This window comes from Elephantulus edwardii, unplaced genomic scaffold, assembly GCF_000299155.1.
Source record: "Elephantulus edwardii isolate Elephantulus edwardi_28Jun2011 unplaced genomic scaffold, EleEdw1.0 scaffold00174, whole genome shotgun sequence".
NCBI lineage: Eukaryota > Metazoa > Chordata > Mammalia > Macroscelidea > Macroscelididae > Elephantulus > Elephantulus edwardii.
In genome coordinates, this window is record NW_006399924.1 from 6,432,060 (window position 1) to 6,450,738 (window position 18,679).

The window sequence follows — 18,679 nt, forward strand, 5'->3', positions numbered from 1 at the left end:
TTGCCTTTAACTAGGACTCATAATGACCACACACACAGTACAGCATAGGTGTGCACTATGGCGTTTCTGAGGCTATAAATCTTTGTAGGAACAGACTCCTCCAGCTTTTTCCCACAGAGTGGCTGGTAGATTTGATCCTGCAGCTTTTTGGTTAACAGCCCAATACTTGGTCCAGCTCCTCCAGCTTTTTCCCCGCAGAGTGGCTGGTAGATTTGATCCTGCAGCCTTTCGGTTAACAGCCCAATACTTGGTCCACTGGACCGCGTTGTGGTTACTGTTAGGTGCTGTTGAGATGGAACTGACTCCCAGCTGACCCTCCAGCAGGTTTTTAGAGACAATTACATGGGAGGAGGTTGCCCATCTTTCTCCCTCAGAGCAGCTGGTATATTTGAACCTCGTGCCTTCAGCCTGGCAGCACAACTCCTTACCACCAGGCAACCAGAGCTCCTTTTCACTGGGCCATGTAGAGAGGCTATTTTGTCCTCTCTGTGAGTTCTCAATTATTCATCAGAAAGCAGTTTGTAAAATACTTCTGGCCTTTGGAGAAGAGGAGATTGGGGGAGTGGAGAGGATGAGGCTATGAGGTTCAATTTGGCAGGGACAGTAACCGGCCTGAGGCTTGGAAAGCAGAGTATAGCTGCAGCGGAATGGAAGGGCAGAGGGCATGCATTCTCAGGGTTTAAAGCTTTAGGAATCTAGCCTAGGGAAGGGTTTATGGGATACTTCCTGACTCAGTGATCCCATTCTCTGTGCCACTCAAACCCCTTAGAAGTTCTGACTCTGGGGAAAACAGGGATATTCAGGGTTCCATTCCCAGCTTATGCACCTCTTGGACCCCTCACTTATCCCTCAAGTTGAGGCTTGTACGTTGCTGTGAAGCTGAACAGGCTTCCATGGCATTTCCAGGTCATGACAGGCTAGGAAGAAAGGTCTGATTCCACAGAATCAGCTAATGAAAACCATGTAGATCAGTGGATGGCCTGGATCGTGGAAACTCAAGGATAATTTGAACTAAAGATTTCCTTGCCACAGAAAGTGATAGTCTTACTGTCTTCTGGAATCTGAATGTTCAATTCTCTCATCTTATACATGAGGGTCCTGAAGTCCTGAGGGTGACAATGACTAGCTTTCACAGGTTTGGGATAGAACTAAGACCAAAGTTCTCCTAATTCCTTGGCCAACGTCCTTTGCTCTCTGGAGGAGGGGAAGAGGAGGTTCTGCATCTTGTTTTCTTTGTCAGGAGCACCAGTAGTTGGCTTTATTTGAATTATTTGAAAATGAACTGAGGAATTGTCTATTTGAATTATACCAGCTAGTAGTTACCATGAGTCAATTCTAACTCATGGAAACCTCATGTATGCAGAATGAAATTTCAAAGGCTATGGCAGTTTGAAAACAGATCATTAAGCCTTTCTTCCAAAACACCCTGAGGTGTGTTTGTACCATCAACCTTTTGGTTAGTAGTTGAGTGCATAAGCATTTGTGCCACTTAAGGACTCTGTTTGGATCACAGTTGATCCTTTATCTATGGAATTTAGTTTGAGGGAACCTGAAGGAAACTGGCTAAGCTTCAGTCTATCTGCAACCTACTGGCAGAAATACCTACTTTATAACATTTTGTGGGGATTAAATGATGTGCTCTATGAAAGTGCCTCGGACAATGCCCAAACCATCTTCATTGCTCTCTAAATGTTAATTAAATCTCAATTGGATTAATCTGTGACGAATTTTTAAATTGTAGGTTTGCTTTCCAAACTCACCTTGCCTCTCAATGCTGAGGGATGAGAAACCGAAGTAAACTAAAAGATGTATAGTTAGTTAACTAACTGTAAGAGTGAATTTTTTGGGGGAGAAGTCTAGAGAATGTGTTTCTATACCTTCTATTGGAGGCATGTGGGTCACACACTGAGGCAGGCGAATATTCCAAACTTCTTTGATTAGTTTGCATAGTCAGACGTGTGCTCTGCTCTCTGAGTGGTGATGTTTATTGAGGATGTCGTTGCCAACCTTGCTTCAGTAGCATCTGAATGGTAGCAGAAGGTCCTTCTGTTATTTCTCTTAGCGTCCACATGAGGAAACTGAGGCAGAGATCCTCTCCAGGAAGAAATTTGGCTGAGATCATAGTAAGTCAGAGGCAGAGACACTTGAACTGGAATCTCCTAATTCAGATCTGTCTTTAGAGTTCACTGTCTGGAGAGAGAAGTCCCGTGCTTGAAAACCCCTGAAATGCATTTACAGAACGTGGAGTAAAATCAATGTGATGCAAATAGAGTCTATCAAAGTAGGATACCCAGTTTGAGCACCTACTGATGCAGTGCATTTGCTGCCTCCTGTGATGCGGAGGGGCATAAACATTGAGATGCCCAGCCTTTGCTCCTTAAGAGCTTATATGGGATGGAGAAATTGGAAAAATGACACTATCTCTGGCACAAAGTCAGCCCTTGAGAAACATCATCTGCTATTGTTTTCAATTACAAGGAGACTGTAGGAGATGGTATAGTGAATTGCTTCAGCCCTCAGGCTGCTTGAGCAGAAATCCTTATATATTTTTGTGTGTGTTACTAGACTTTTGCATTTCACTAAGCCTTAGTTTTCCTTATCTGTGAAATGGGGCAAACCCCCAAACTTCTGCTGTTGGGTCAGCTCTGACTCAAGACAGCTTTCCATTGAGTTCCTGAGACTGAATCCTTCCAGGGGGAGATTGTCTATCTTTCTTTCATGGAGGAACTGGTGGGTTCACACTGATTACTATTTGTTTAGCAGTTTGATATGTAACCCATTATGGCCTTGTAGTAAGGAATTGCACTGTCAAGTCAGTGGCAGATGGTTCACATTCACTAACTGCTCCACAGAGAAAAGATGGGCAGACTCCTCACTTGCAGTTTACCTCCTATGAAGACCAACTGCAAGGTCAACTACAAGTAGCTTCCAACTTGATTGCACATAGTAACAACAGCAACAGTGTCACCAAGGGCTCCTTCCTAGAGTTCTGTGAAGATTAAACCTGTGAGAAGCATTGAATACATAGCTTGGCAGAGAGTAATTGTTCATCTAATTTTATTGTTGTTAGATGCCACAGCGATTCTCTGTGCAACATCATGAAACAATGCCTGCTTACATTGATCATTGCAGCTACGGTGTCAGCCCGCCTCCTTGAGGGTCTTTATCTTTTTCACTGACCCTCTTCTTTACCAAGCAGGATGTATTTCTTTAGGGACAGGCCCTTCCTGATAATATGCCCAAAGTATGTGAAATGAAGTCTTGTCATCCTTACTTCTAAGACACATTCTGGCTGTACTTCTTTTTACAACAGATATGTTTGCTCTTGTGGCAATCCATAGTATAGTCAACATTCTTTGACAGCATCACTATTCAGAAGCATCCATTCTTTGTCGGTCTTCCTTATTCACTGTCCAACTTTCTCATGAATATGTGGTAATTGAAGAGACCATGGCTTGGGTCAGGTGCACTTTAATTTTAGCCATTATTATTAATAAGACATTTATGAAGTATCTGTAATCCTGGACAACGCATAACCACTAACCATCTCTCAAGCGAGGCTTGCGTGTTGCTATGATACTGAACAGGATTCAGCAGCGTTTCAGATGAAGGCAGAGTAGGAATAAAGGTCTGAAAATCAGCCAGTGAAAGCTCTGGGGACCATAGTGGTCTTATCTTCAACAGCTTGTGGGGATGGCAAAAGATTGGGGAGCATTTTGTTCTGTTGTGCATGGGTCGCCTTGAGCCAGCGGCCAACTTGACATTGGCTAACAGCAATAACAATCCAGGCCAGAGGGTTGTGGATGCCAGAGAAGAAGGGCAGACAAACTGCCAAGGGTCCAAGGAAGGAGGGGATCCCATAATAGGGGAAAGGAAGAAACATCCTGGAGAGAGTGGCATCTTGATGGGAAGGAAGGTGTCGGATAGGCTGAAGGAAGAGACAGACGCCAGCAGGTTCTGCGTGAGAACTGATCTTGCTGCTGTAGGCTGAGATGTGTGCATGGGACACTAGTCTGTAATATTAAGCCAGGATCAGTTGGTGGAAATACTGAAATGGCAGGGCAAGGACTTTCAATTTTATTTTGCAGCCTGGGTGAGGATGGAAGTATATGGACCTTCTTTAAGATGATTACTCTGAGCAGAATGCATTTCAGTGGAGCAGGAGAAATGGGGTGAGAGTGAATAAGCAGGCCAGTCGGAAGGAGGCCTAAAGGACATTAAGCCTCAGTGAAGGCAGTAGAATGCTTAGTCTCATTATTTGGCACCTTTCTGGGTAGAACAGTGAAGAAGATGGCAGTGGCAGTGAGCCTGGGGCCAGGGATACCATACGGTAGAGGATAAGAACAAGTTATAAGGAGATAGACTGGATTTAAATCTGTTCAGGTTCAGAGACAGCCAGAAAGGAGAGTCCATTGGCAACTCCAGAGTGAGAAGAGGACCTGGTAGTGGAAATTTCAAAACCTAGAAGTATTGAGACTCAAGAGAAGATGTGGAGCTTGCAGAGAGAGATGAAAATCAAATCCTATCACAGGTCTTTTTGTAACAGGAAAAATACCAACCCAAGACTGTCCTCATTTATTTAAATTTAGCGTCCAACCAGCTAAGTTTCAAAGGGTTCATAAAATTTTGCATTAGGACTTATTCTAAGTGATCAGTTTAGGATTGGCATCAACCTCAGATTGGTTCCTATGAACTGTTTACGTGCATTTCTGAGTCAGCACATGTCTTCCTCCAGAAGTTGTACATTTGAAGACTGCATAAAAATTTGATTATCATCTTTAGAAATCAGTCCTGGGAAAGAGGACCTATTTCTCAAAGGTAGATGGGCCTCTCCATGCCATTGCTCTCCCGATGGTGGAGAATGACGGAGAAGGGTGTGTGGTTTAGAGGCCTAGAGTGAAGGAAGGAGATGACCCAGCTCCGGAAGCACCTTCAATGGTGGAATAGGGTCAGGCGTGAGAGGCTGACATGATAGGGAGAAGAAATATTGTTATATAACCTGAAGGAGCTACAAATGGTGGGCAGATGGCGACAGGAGGCTAGGCAGTAAAGATGGGAGGGAGCCTGGATCAGCTCCCCCTGGGAGGCCGGTGCATGGAAGTCAGGTGACCCAGGAAACGGGGCTCTTCACAGGGTGGGGGAGGGATCTTGCCTCATATCAAACCGCCTTCCCTTCATGGTTCTGCGTTTGCAGGTGGACATGAGGTTGCTGGGCCAAGGAATCGAGGCCAGGTGTCCCACAGGGTGGCAGTGCCCCAAGGATTGTCTTGTCCGTGGGAATTGGGGACAGAATATCAACAGGCTTGAGCCTACTGCCATCACCTCCCATCTCCGGCAATTTTCTAGGATGGGCATCGCCAGCCTCCTCCTTACTAGCAAGGAGTGGAGTATGAAGAATATCTTTACCTGCTCGCCTTCATCCACACCCTACCCCTGATTGCAGTGGTGGGTGAAGAGAAAAATAAAAATTAGCATGTTTATCCTACTTTTAAATTCGTTTAATGAGAACTCATTTACCCTCTCCCAATTTAAATTCGTAATAACACCATAACCTTTCAGAGCTGATTATTACCTGCATCTTCTCACATCTTCCTGCTAAAGAGGCTTTCCCTCCAAATGCTCCTGAGCCTTCTCGGAACTTGACAATTTGTCAGACAGTCAACAACATCTGGTGATCCCACATGCATGCACTGCCCCATTGCTGGGTCCTCTCCCTGTGTCGAGAGCAAAGAAAAGAATGCAGGGATTTGCCCTTAGAGGGTGATTTCTCACCGTTTCATTCATCCACCTTTGAGACATTTTGGCCAATGACCATTCACCGTGTCTCATTTCCCGCCTGTGGACCAGTCAAGGACTTAATACTTCTCTCTGTTCTTTCCTCCCGTCTCGTAGGGGTTGCTGAACTGACTCCAAGCTGGTGTGCAAAGTGTCCCAACGGTTGCCGGCCCAAGAGCTGGAGTCACCATGGCGGCCGGAGTCGCGGCCTGGCTGCCTTTTGCCCGGGCTGCGGCCATTGGGTGGATGCCAGTGGCCAACTGTCCCATGCCCCTCGCCCCCGCTGACAAGAACAAGCGGCAAGATGAACTGATCATCCTCAACGTGAGCGGGCGGAGGTTCCAGACCTGGAGGACCACGCTGGAGCGCTACCCGGACACGCTGCTGGGCAGCACGGAGAAGGAGTTCTTCTTCAACGAGGACACCAAGGAGTACTTCTTCGACCGGGACCCGGAGGTCTTCCGCTGTGTCCTCAATTTCTACCGCACAGGCAAGCTGCACTACCCGCGGTACGAGTGCATCTCAGCCTACGACGACGAGCTGGCCTTCTACGGCATCCTGCCCGAGATCATCGGCGACTGCTGCTATGAGGAGTACAAAGACCGAAAGAGGGAGAACGCCGAGCGCCTCATGGACGACAACGACTCGGAGAACAACCAGGAGGCCATGCCCTCGCTCAGCTTCCGCCAGACCATGTGGCGGGCCTTCGAGAACCCGCACACCAGCACCATGGCCTTGGTCTTCTACTACGTGACTGGCTTCTTCATCGCCGTCTCGGTCATCACCAACGTGGTGGAGACGGTGCCGTGCGGCACGGCGCCCGGGAGTAAGGAGCTGCCATGCGGGGAGCGCTACTCCGTGGCCTTCTTCTGCCTGGACACGGCGTGCGTCATGATCTTCACGGTGGAGTACCTCCTCCGGCTCTTCGCTGCCCCCAGCCGCTACCGCTTCATCCGCAGTGTCATGAGCATCATCGACGTGGTGGCCATCATGCCGTACTACATCGGGCTGGTCATGACCAACAACGAGGACGTGTCTGGCGCCTTTGTCACGCTCCGGGTCTTCCGCGTCTTCAGGATCTTCAAGTTCTCCCGCCACTCCCAGGGCCTGCGGATCCTGGGCTACACGCTGAAGAGCTGTGCCTCCGAACTGGGCTTTCTGCTCTTCTCCCTCACCATGGCCATCATCATCTTTGCCACTGTGATGTTTTATGCCGAGAAAGGCTCCTCGGCCAGCAAGTTCACGAGCATCCCTGCCTCCTTTTGGTACACCATCGTCACCATGACGACACTGGGGTAAGTCTGTGCTCAGGCACCAGGAAAGGAGTGGAGGTTGGAGATCAGCTTGTCGGTTGCAAGGCCGTGACACTTGGCATGGTGTCAGAACCGGAGAGGGAGGGTGGTGTGCCTCACTCAAGTTCCAGAAGCAAGCGAAGGCCTGTTGTCAGGAGAGCCAAACACAGGAGTGATTTTTTCCAAGATGGTCTCTTGGAATGAATCGAGTCTTCTTTTAAGGGTGGGGCATGTGTTTTCTAAAACTTGGAGAACGAAGTCCCCATTTGCGTGTGTGCGTATGTGTATAGGGGGTGTGGGTTGCTTTCCTGAAACACTGTGGGTGAAGAGGAAGAGAGCTGCGAGAAGTTTGGAGAGAATTGTAAACAGGGTATGGTTTCCACTGACAGAAAGCAGTGAGAACATGCCTCTTTGGATCCTCCCTGCATTTCTTCTTGGTTTGCAGTAGATTTGCAGGCTGTTCTCTATCTTGTCTTACTGTTATCCCAGATGCTCAAGGGTTCAGCAGCTCTGAGCAGACTTTATCTAAGTGACTCTGAACTTGGGTTTTCTAAGATGCAAGGCGCTTGATTTGGTTTTTTTATTCCTCAAGAGGGAGGACCAGTCTCTCGCTTCCTTAGCTTGTGTCTGAGATTGAGTGACCCAGCATACCTGGGCGATTGTGACATGGCCTGAAGGGCTCGTGTGGTCAGGTACAGAAGCAGCAGTATCACCAGAGCAATCGAGAGGCGCTCAGTGAGGTCAGGGGGCCTCTGTCTCTTCCCTCTCGCCCAGGTCTTCTCTCCAGCTGAGGTCACAGAAATGTATTTGTGGGGCTGGGATGTAAAGCTTTTCATCAGAAGAAGGGGGCTCAGGAAGGAGATTACAGTCTTCACCCTAACAGGATTAGAGCCAATAAAGGCAGCTTTGTGGAGAAATGCATTTCTTAGGGGTTTCTGCTTCAGCCGTTGAGGCTAATGCAAAAATCCCTTCACAATTCATATGCTGGGTCTATATTTGCTTAGGCCAGGAAGCGTTATATTGCTGATAGAGAATTCATGAAGCTTTTTATTTGGTCTTTGACAATTCAGTTGGTGACGTCCTGGTGATTCGATTTTTTTCCTGGCTGAAACCCCGTGGCGGTGGTGGTGGTTTTTCCGTAGTGCTGCGTGTGCTTATTGGGAATGACTGCGCAAGTGATGGGACCTTTTTAAAGTGATTACATTTGTCATTCTGCTGTATAGGGGCAGGGCGGGGGTGGGAGAGGAGTGGCAAGGGGTGTGACCACCCATTTCTGGAGGCGAGATTTCATTAGGGTGTTCCCATTACCTCTTGTCTGCCTGACAGAAGCTGTCCTGCTCCCTCTTTCCACCTCTCACATTTCTCCAAATAGTAGCTCCACCTGGAAAGGCAAGTATGGATCTCATCATTTGACCTTGTCTCTCTTGACTCAGGTGGTGGATAAGAGCTGTTGGTGGAGAGGATAAAATGGATTAAAGTAGTCTGATTGGCTGGTTGCAAGTGTCAGGAGAATGGGTCTCCGTCACACCTTCCAGGTGGACCTTGACCACCCCTTACCTTCCTGAAGGGCCTCTTTTATGCTTAGAAGCCCAAAGAAATCATCCTTCCAATTGGGCTTTGAGTGCGCAAGGACCTCAGATGTCCCTTTATAGGTCTAATGACACCAGTGTCACGCCTCTAAACTGCCATGTGAAGATGAATCAGGGAGGTGGATGGGCGTCAGAGTTCGGAAGGGATTGTTTCAAGGGAGAAGAGCGGGAACCTCAATGGGCCCTGCCCATTACGTTTTATTAGTAATACATGGATTCCTACTATGTGCCATAAGTGTCTAAGCACTGTATGGCAACCTTGCAAAGCAGGAAAATAATATATGCCCCGAAAATATACAGAGGCTGAGTCTCATAGAAGTTTAATACATTTCCGACAGTCACATCAGTGATAAAGGCTTGAACTGATTTTCAAATACCACATAAAATCAAACACCGTCAGTGCTCTGTCCATTTTCATTCTACCACCCAACCCATTTCTACCATCCAATTAGAGTTCTTTCAGAATCATTGTTGTTGTTGTTGTTTACCATTGAGTTGGAATGGACCCATAGGTGACCCTCCAGTAGGTTTTCAGAGGAAGTTAATTTCATGAGAGGAGATTGCCCCTCCTTCTTTTGAGGAGCAGCTGGTGGATTCGAACCGCATGCCTTTGGGATTGCAATGCAACTTCTTGCCACTAGACCACCAGAACTAATATTTTTTTCTTTTTTTATTTTTTTCCCCTGTGATTGCCACATCATTGCCACTTCAACAATCTTCACATGTACAGTTCAGTAGCACTAATTACGTTCATCAAGTTGTACCACCATTAATTATCCTGAAAAGAAACCTAGTGTCCCCTGAGATTGTGTCTTCCTTTCTTTTCTCCTTCCACCTGCCCCTGGGAACCATGAAGAAATTTTGGATTCTATACTTTTGTCTATTTTACATATTTCATATAAATGAAATCATACAAGTTTTGTCCTTTGATAACTGACTTCACTCAGCATAGTGTTTTTAAAGCTAATCAGTTTTGTAATACATATCAGGAATTTATTTTGTTATTGTTGTTATGTGCCTGTGACTCATAGCGACCCTGCTCTGTCCTGTGCCAACCGCACTGCCTCAGACACACTTACCTGCTACCCCAGTCACTGAATCAATCCCTTTCATCGAGGGTCTTCTTTCCTATAGTCTTAGAATATCTGTGTTTACATATTCAAGAAAGCACCTACCAGGGAGGACTATATGCCAGCCACTGTACGAGACAGACACACTCAGATTTCATAAATGAAGTATTTCCTTCTGGCTCCTCTAAACACTGTCTTAGAAATTAATGACGTGATTCATGACAACATCAGTATTTCAATGGCTCTGAGGAGATCACTGATTTCCTTTGACGTTCACCCTGTAGATCAAGAAGTGGCAAGTCTCAATCTGAGGTGGACAGTCTTGGCCTCCCATTTGCTTGGTGGTTGGAGGACTCCATCATCAAGTGAAGGGTTAGAAGGCATGGACAGCTGTGTTGAGCAGAGAGGTCTCCCCTATACCTGGAAATAAGCAGGTTGGTTTCCCCAGCCTTACACATCAGATTGTGCAGCTTCTAAATGAGGAAACAACTGAGCGAGAGAGTATTTGTTAGTTGTTATGGTAAAAATTGTGCTTCCCAAAAAAGATATATTAAGCCTTGATGTTCTGGACATGTGAATATGACCTTGTTTACAAATAGGGACTTTGAAGATGCTATTAGTTAACCTAAGGCAGACTCTACTCTTACTGATACAGTGTCTGTGGCAATCGGCTCAAATGGTTCAGAGAGGATAAGGATGATGCAGGGCAGGACAGGGTTCAGATCTCTTGTTCATAGAGTCTCAACGACACCAAACCACTGCAACAATTTTATATGAGTCTTATATGAATGATACTCTTATAAACGAGAAGAGGCAGAGACATGGGAGGAAGATGGCCTTGTAAATACAGAGGTGGTGATTAGAGTGATGCATTGACAAGTCAAGGACCACCATGCGTTTCCAGGAAGCCATAAAAACGAGACACAGACAAGGCAGGGTCTTCCTGCAGACTTTAGAGAGAGCATGACCCTATCAGCACTTGATTTCAACCTTCTGGCCTCCAGAACTATGAATATTCTTCTTTTGTTTAACCTGCTCAGCTTCTGTTACTATGTTACAGCAGCCCTAAGAAATTAATAATAATGTCTTCTTTACTCTCAGATAAATAACAGAAAAGCAGATTCTCTGCCTCTCCACTATGGCTGCTGAGCTATATGCAGGCTCAGGCTGCTTTGACCTTGACCTTGACCTGAGCAGGCAGCTGGTACCATCACCAGGCTCCTTGCAAGGTTATACATAGCAGGGCTTGCACAGAGCTTGTAACGGGTGGGCCAGTGTGAATGAGTTGCCTTCTCTACTTATTTGGTCTGAGATAATTCTCATGAAGCGCTGAAGGCATAATCTATAGGGAGTCGTGCTGCTTACCCAAAGGCAGCACTTGCCCTGTGGTTCGGACCCACCACAGCTCCATGGAAGAAAGATGGTCCATCTTCTTTCATATGATTTACAGCCTCCTGAAAACCCTCTGAAGGGTCAGCTGTGAGCCAGTTCCTGCTGGCGGCAAGGAGTTGAGTGTATGAGTGAATACAGTTCTCTGTTCCTTGCAGCCCAGCTTGTCCTCTCTCTGCGAGTGGACCTAATCTGCCTCCCTTGCCTCTGAGATTTGAGACAGGCAGCCACCTTGGCCTGAAGTGTCGTGCCACTGTGCTCAGTCAGGCCCCCTATATGGACAGTTTTCACTTGGACACTGTGTGATGGTCCCCTTGGCTCATACTGGATGTCTCCACTACCCGAGGCCCTGAAAACCTTCCTCTCTCCCCTCCTCAGTTCTGTCCTGAAGCCCATTCAGTTCTTAGTTGTAGGATTGTTCCGCCATTCAAGAAAGCGTTTTGGGGTTTTTTTGTGTGTTTTGTTTTGTTTTGTTTTTTAATTCTGGGCTGGTTTTTCCATCTTCTTCCTCATGTGGCCATGGAATATCAAGACCGAGATTCTGCCCATTCCAGTTGTTACCAATAACTCCCAGCCTTGAATCATGCTGAGTTACCATTTCCAGCTCGTAGAAAGGCTGTTGTCAGCTCCTGGCCAGGCTGCAGGCTTCCTTTCTTCCTGTTGAAGCTGCCTCTCTGTCTGCCTCCCCAGGACCTCCCCAATGAGTTCCTCAGGTGTTCTCCAGGGAAGGATCCCCCTAGAGACAATTAGTGATGTTTAGTTAACAAATATATCGATAAACCTTTAAGCACACATGAACAGTAACAGCCAAATTACCAACTAGGCTTTCCTTCACAGCCTCCTGTGTGATGGGGATGCTCCCAGTGTCCAGACTAGCTGCTTCTTAGACCCCTTTGACAGATTCATGCTAGATTGGTGTTAAAAAGAAAGGAAATTCTTAGATGTCTCATTTAGCCTAGGGAAGGGGAAATACAGAGCTCTTAATTTGACTTAGAAGAGCATATCTAATTTGGGAATGTTTTCTGCCATCTAAGGAGCCCTGGTGACACAAACAGCTAAGCGCTCAGTAGCTAACCTAACCAAAATATTGGCAGGTCAAACCCACTTGGGGGCTGCACTGGAGGAGGACCTGGTAATCAGTCCCCCTGAAGACTGAAGTCATGAAAAACCCGTGGGACAGTTCTTCTATGCCATACTTTTTCACAGTAGGATTTTCTTCTCAAAAGTGCTTAACTTTGCTTGGTGAAATGATTGGTGTCAGTGTCCTCAGCTGTGTCCATCTGGGAAGCTTCCGGGGTGGGTGGTGGGTGTAATGGGGAAGAGGCAGCCACTCAGAAGGAAGGCCTTGTGAGTAAACACCCTCCAGGCCCCTCACAGGCCAGCTCCAGGCCCCTCACAGGTCAGCTCCAGGCCCCTCACAGGCCAGTTTCAGGCCTGGCTGGGGGAGGGTCGCTCTTGCATGTCTCCGGGAGGGAACACAGGGCTCGGGAAGGAACCAGGGAAGCATCGCTTCCAGTCACATAGCCAGCTGCTGCCGGTTGGTTCCGCTGTGTAATTGAGGCCAGCAGCCTATCTGCCACCCCTTGCCCTGAGCTGAGAGAGCTTTTAACAGTATCCCAAAAACACTCTAATGCAAACGGAATCAATTCCTGCTTTTTCCAAGCATGAAGCAACCTCCAGGTGATTTGCATTTTCCTTTAAAACCTAATCCTAGAAAGGTCCCACCTGAGGTTCCCAGAGGCCAGGAGACTGGAGTGGTAGATCAGTACACGATGGAATAGGGACCTGATGAGACTTCCCTTCTGCCCCAGCACCAGAAGTAGAGTCAAGCAGAATGATTTTATTGTTGTTACTTTTCAATCCCCCAAACTCACAGCCTTTGCAGCCACTGTCTATGAACTCCTCACCAATTCCACCACCTCTCCAGCCAAGAGCTTGGTCCTCAAACTCTGGCTCAGTGTCTGACTGCAGTTGTCTTTGTTGGCGTTTCTAACTGAAATTGCTGATGCTGAGACAGTTAAGTAGTAAAGAAAGGACACAGGTCTGAATCCCAAAAATCTCATTCATTCAACATCAGTGGTATGCCGCCTCTGTGCCACACAGCATAGGGGTTCTGAGAATGCACAGGTGTCCTAATACCTAACAATCCCATTTGAGCTGCAGACAAAATGAATTGCGTGGGACTCAGTTCTCTTGCTTTGAACTCAAGCAAGAGATGGTGGAAAGAGCAGTGGAATGAGAGATGCAGGGGTGCCTTTCGCATGTGCTTCCTGCTGCATGGAATACCACTTCCTCTGCTCCTACAGCTGGCATCCGTCATCACTCAGCATGTACTGTCTCCTGCAGAGGCCTTCTCTGACCCTCCAGGAGGGTCTCAGATCCCAGTACAACCCTTGCATACTTCTGTCTTGTCATGTGCCACATTCTGTTAAATTCACCTGTTTATTGTGACTTTATTCTCCTACCTGTTAGTGAGCTTTTTATGAGTAGAACATCCCTTCCAAAAATCATTATACGCTTTTTCTCTAGCACAAAGCCTGACATAGAGTGGCCCTCAGTAAATAGTGCCTGGCTTCCCTTTACTTTCTTGCTAAGCACTTCCTGGTCCTCATAAGAACTGATGAAAGTGCTATCCAGATATCAGCGGTATTGTCATGTCAGATAGACTGTTTCTGGCGGTAACTAAGCTGGGCATTTTAGAACTCTGGCTTCAGCCTTGGCAGGATTAGGACCTGCTTGCTAAGGAAGTTTACACTCAACCTTGTCTTCCATTGCTCTTGACTACTTGCCTTGCTCTTGCTGCCGAGTCTGGGGCCCAGGAAGTGCAGGAAGGGAGTGATGGATAAGTGTCCCCCTTCATGATGTTTCCCTCCATTCAACCATTTGTTCAGCAAATATGTATTGAGTACCTACTGTGCACCAAGAATACAATGCGAGCAAAGTCCCTGCTCTTGTGAACCTTACATTGCAGTGGAGGGGACCCCGCTGTGAACAGTAGACAAATAAATACTTGATGTCATTTAGCAATTCATGACCCAGTGTAAAGGAAAATGTGCTGTGACAGATAGGGAGTGCTGAGATAGTGTGGGAGGGGCTGAAGGGAGGGCTTCTTATTCTATGCTGGGAGCGCTCAGATAGGGTGACATTTGGTGAGAGACCTGAGGGCAGAGCAAGAGGGGGGTCTGTAGCTCAGGAAAGAGCATTTCAGACAGGGGGACAACAGATAGAAAAGCCATCAGCTGGAGGGTTGAGTGCACTCAAGGAGTAGCAGGAAGGAAGGCCCCAGTGGCTGAACAAGTAGCAAGAGATGCCACTGGAGAGGTCAGGACAGAAGCAGCCCGTACAGAGCTTTCCCTCTGCTTGGAAGGAGGAGCCCTGGGAGGGTTTTGAGCAGAGTTGTTCCACTACCTGGCTTATATTTTGCAAACTTTCGCTCTACAAGTAATTCATTGCCATCAAGATAACTCAGACTCATAGCAATCTTATAGGACTGCGTAGAAATGTTCTTAGGGTTTCCAAAGCTGTAAATCGTTAGGGAAGCAGACAGAGAATCTTTTTCCTACAGAGTGGCTAGTAGATTTGAACTACTAACCTTTTAAGTAGCAACCAAACACTTGTATCACTGCACTCCCTTTGCAATCATTTCATTCGTAAAGAATGTCTATTTTGAATACCGTGGCCTTTTAAAGAAAAACATATCAATGCTATGCAATCCAAATGACAACAGTAACTCAAAAGTTTAGGTAGGAAGCTTAGAGGGCAGTGAGTTTCTGTTATGTCTCTTTCTCTTTTTCATTGCTGTTTGAGTCAGAACCAACTCATAGCTGACCCTTTAGCAGATGTTCAGAGGATGTAAATCTCAAGAGGGAAATTGCCCATCTTTTACAGCAAAAGAGCCAGTGGATTTGAACCACCTGCCTATGGATTGGCAGCACAGTGCCCTACCCACTAGGCCAAAGGAGAGTAAGAATATTTGTACAACTTGAAGAGTATGATTAATGTCACTAAGTTGTACTTGTTCAAACTGTTAAATTGGAGTAAGTCCTGCTGTGCACATTTCAACAACAAAAAGTATTTAAAAAATAATGTGTAATGTGTATCACTCTGGCTGCTGGTTAATGAATGCATTATAGGATAGCAGAGACTATGATAGCACAATATCCAGGCCAGTGATGATGGTGGCTGGGACTAGGGATAGTGCAGGGAGAAGTAGGAGATTCTAGAGGCAGAGCCAACAGGAAGTCTTTCCAGGAAATACTGGCTGGTCCTGTCCTCATCCCCACCCCACCTCAGACACAAGTTTCACCAGCTCCCAAAGCAGAGAACCAGCACAGAAACCCACAGTCCTGAAAAGAGCCCTGGGAGGAGCATCTGATAAGGAATTTCAAGGCCAGGTGACTGAGAACCCAGTGTGAAATGAGCATGTTCAGTAAACTGAGTTGTAGCATCCACATCTTATAATAGGACTGTGCCAGTCACGGGCCAGGAGCCTCTGTCAGTGCATCCACGCACCTTTCACCCCCAGCAGCATTGCCTAAACACCTGCACAGGGACCTACAGAGTACTTGCTGCAGAGAGAGTCTGCCTTGACTCAGGGACTGAACTGCAGAGACCCATTGCCATCAAATCAATTCCAACTCATGGCAACCCCACCTGTTACAGAGTAGAATGGCTCCAGAATGTTTCCTAGACTACATTGTTGATGGAAGCAGATTGTGAGGTCTTTCTTCCACAGAGCTGCTGGGAGCGTCCTGACTACCAACCTTTAGGTTAGTACCAGCGTAAAACAAATAAGCCGTGCAGAGACGTGGAACCATAGAGGGGTCTTTGTAAAGCCCCGTGGCTGTGGTATTGGCAGAAGCAAAGGGCAAGTGAAAGGCTTTGGACCTGCAGATAAGGGTGAGATGAATTCCGCCAGTGGGGTACGAGCCTTTTGAGTGTAGCTCAGCGGCAGCATCCTTTTGGCTTCATCTTCAGATTCAGCAGTTCCGATTTTTTGGAAAGGACTATCCACACTGGTGCCCACTTCACAGCTCCCTCCTGGAATCCCTGAGAATCATTCTTAATCTCTTCCTTTCTCTCTCTCTCTCTCTCTCTCTCTGTGTGTGTGTGTGTGTGTGTGTTTAGTATTGTTTGGATTTCCTCTCTTTAAACACACCCATAAACACAAACATGTTTCTTCCTGAGGAGCAGCAATTATTCTGCCTCAAATTGTGTAAATAAAAGCCAACATGGTTCTCCCCCTCCTTCGGGGGAGGGGAGGAGCCCATCAGGAACTATATGAGCTTTGTTTTTTCTCTCGTTCACAAGGGAGGAGCTCCTGCCCTGGATCATTACAAAATCTCTCTCTTCCTCAAGCACCATTTAGTACTGGGACACCTTGTGACTAGGATGATAGCATAGACTTTGAGCTGTGAGCCCCTCAATATCTGTCCTCTTGAAAGGACATCCCCTCCACAGACAGGGACCCATTTCCAGGAAAGAGAGTACAGGAGGCTTATCTCCAGTGTCTCTTCTTTTGAGATGCTCAAGGCAGTTTTTCTTTTCTGGAAACCAGAGACCCCAACAGCTTTCTTTTGTTTGGAGAGCATGGAATGGTCCCCACATCCTCTGTTAATGGATGAAGCTACCACAATCCCTGTTGTCATTGTTGGGAGCTACGGAGTCAACCCCAATACATATTCTGTGGGCCGGAATAGAACTGCCCCATAGGATTTTCTAGGATATGATTTTATGGAACCAGATTGGCAGATCTTTCTCCTGCAGAGCTGCTGAGTGGGTTCAAACTACCAACCTTCTCTTAGCAGCTAAGCACTTAACTGCCATGTCTCCAGAGTTCCTCACATTTCTTTTGCATACCCCAATTCTCAGCCAAAGTCTCAGATATGGTGGTCTCCGGTGTCCAGCTTACTTTTTTGTCCAGTTTGCTTTTCTTGGACCAGAAAATAAGACCTCTTCTTCCCCAACCCCCAGCCACCCCGGCTGGCTCAATGCACATGATGGGTGTGTGAACAGATAGGACTGGAGCGGAAGCTTGCCGAGCCTTTGTTGACGAGGACTGCATGGAGGGAGATTGCATTTAGCTCATGTAATCATATTTTGAGTGTCAGGACTCAAATGAGTGTCATTAAACGGAATCAGAAAAATCGTTTTAATATAAGTGCCACCTCACACAGAAGCTAGTTGATGGAGAGATGGATGAGGCTGGGGACACCTCCTTTGTAATGCGATGCTGTAAAATCCCATCACCTTCATTATTTCCCACCGAGCCAACGCATCATAATACCCATGAGCGGCAGAACAGCTTGAATTTAATATACAGAAAGTCCAATCAAACAATAAATGGATGGAACTATATAAAGAAACCATTTTCTGGGAGGCTGGCTCCATTCTCTGGGATTCAGCTCCCTGACACATGAAATGTGCATCAATTTTCCCCAACTAATGCAGCTGCCGAATCACCACATGTGATATTTGTTTGCTTCAAAAGTGGAAAAGGGGAACTTTCCCCCCAACATTATCAGGCCATCAATGCAAAATTGCAAACCTCATTTTCTTTGGTTTGCGTCTAGTGGTCCCTGGTAGCTCAGCTCAGAGAGACACCATCCTGATGCCAATAAGCTGAGAAGTACAGCTCACTCTCTGTGGCCTGACTCTGACTCAGTCCCAGCAGCACATGGGGATTCATCTTTAGGTGTGAATCCGTTCCGGACACCAGCATGGATAGTTAGGTCTGGAGAGACTCTACCCTGGTCAATTATCTGAGAGAAACTGTCCAAACCAAGGGGTGCTGACACTCTCCGAGGGCCAGGATGTTGTGACTGGCCAGTCAGAGTCTTACATATGATGTTTTGTGTTTTAAAAAATTACCCTCCTCCAAAAAAATACCCCCCACAAACCTATTTTCAAGTCAGTTCCAGTTCTTGGTGACCCAATGTGTTGAGCAGAACAGTACGTCTTAGAGGGTTATTGCGGGGTGGGGGGTGTTGCTGTCAGTTTTGTGGAAGCAGGTCACAAATAAAAGACAAACCCAGGGCCATCAAGTCCATTCAGATTCACAGTGGTCCTCTATTAGGTTAAGGCTGTAGATATTAATGAGAGGAGACTGCTCTGACTCTCACTGAGCAGCTAGTGGGTTCACATTATCAGCCTCTCATTTAGAAGTCTAATATTCACCATGCCACCAGGTTAGAAGACAAGTGATATTGTTTGTGTCACCAAGGGATTGCACAGATTGTATATAGTAAATATCTAATTCCAAGCTGACTGCCTTTCACCAATACAGCCCTTCTAGACCACCCCTTCCTTACGTATTCCCTGAGCCAGATGCTGGGAAACTGCAAACCCAAATAGCAACCTGATCAGCCAGACAGAATTAAAAAGTGCAACCCAGCTCCTTTAAGATTACACATGGTAAGGATTGATGGAGATGATGTTTTATATTCATGCTGTGGGATTCTCTCCGACTGTTTTTCCAAAGGCATGGATAACTGAGAGTTAACCATAATTATAGGCTTATAGCTACTGAACCATATCATTAGTTTATTTTTACTTCTTCCTGGAC

At 46.6% G+C, this 18,679-nt stretch overlaps 1 protein-coding gene across 2 annotated transcripts in view; it reads left to right on the plus strand.

The window, feature by feature from the left end:
• The first annotated feature begins 5,964 nt into the window (after positions 1-5,964).
• KCND3 (potassium voltage-gated channel, Shal-related subfamily, member 3) overlaps positions 5,965-18,679 on the plus strand; it is a 331,096-nt gene continuing 318,381 nt past the window's right edge. For both annotated transcript variants that reach the window (XM_006895718.1, XM_006895719.1), the window contains exon 1: positions 5,965-7,070. In XM_006895718.1, coding sequence (XP_006895780.1) covers positions 5,965-7,070 — 1,106 coding nt within the window. The remainder of the gene's footprint in view (positions 7,071-18,679) is intronic.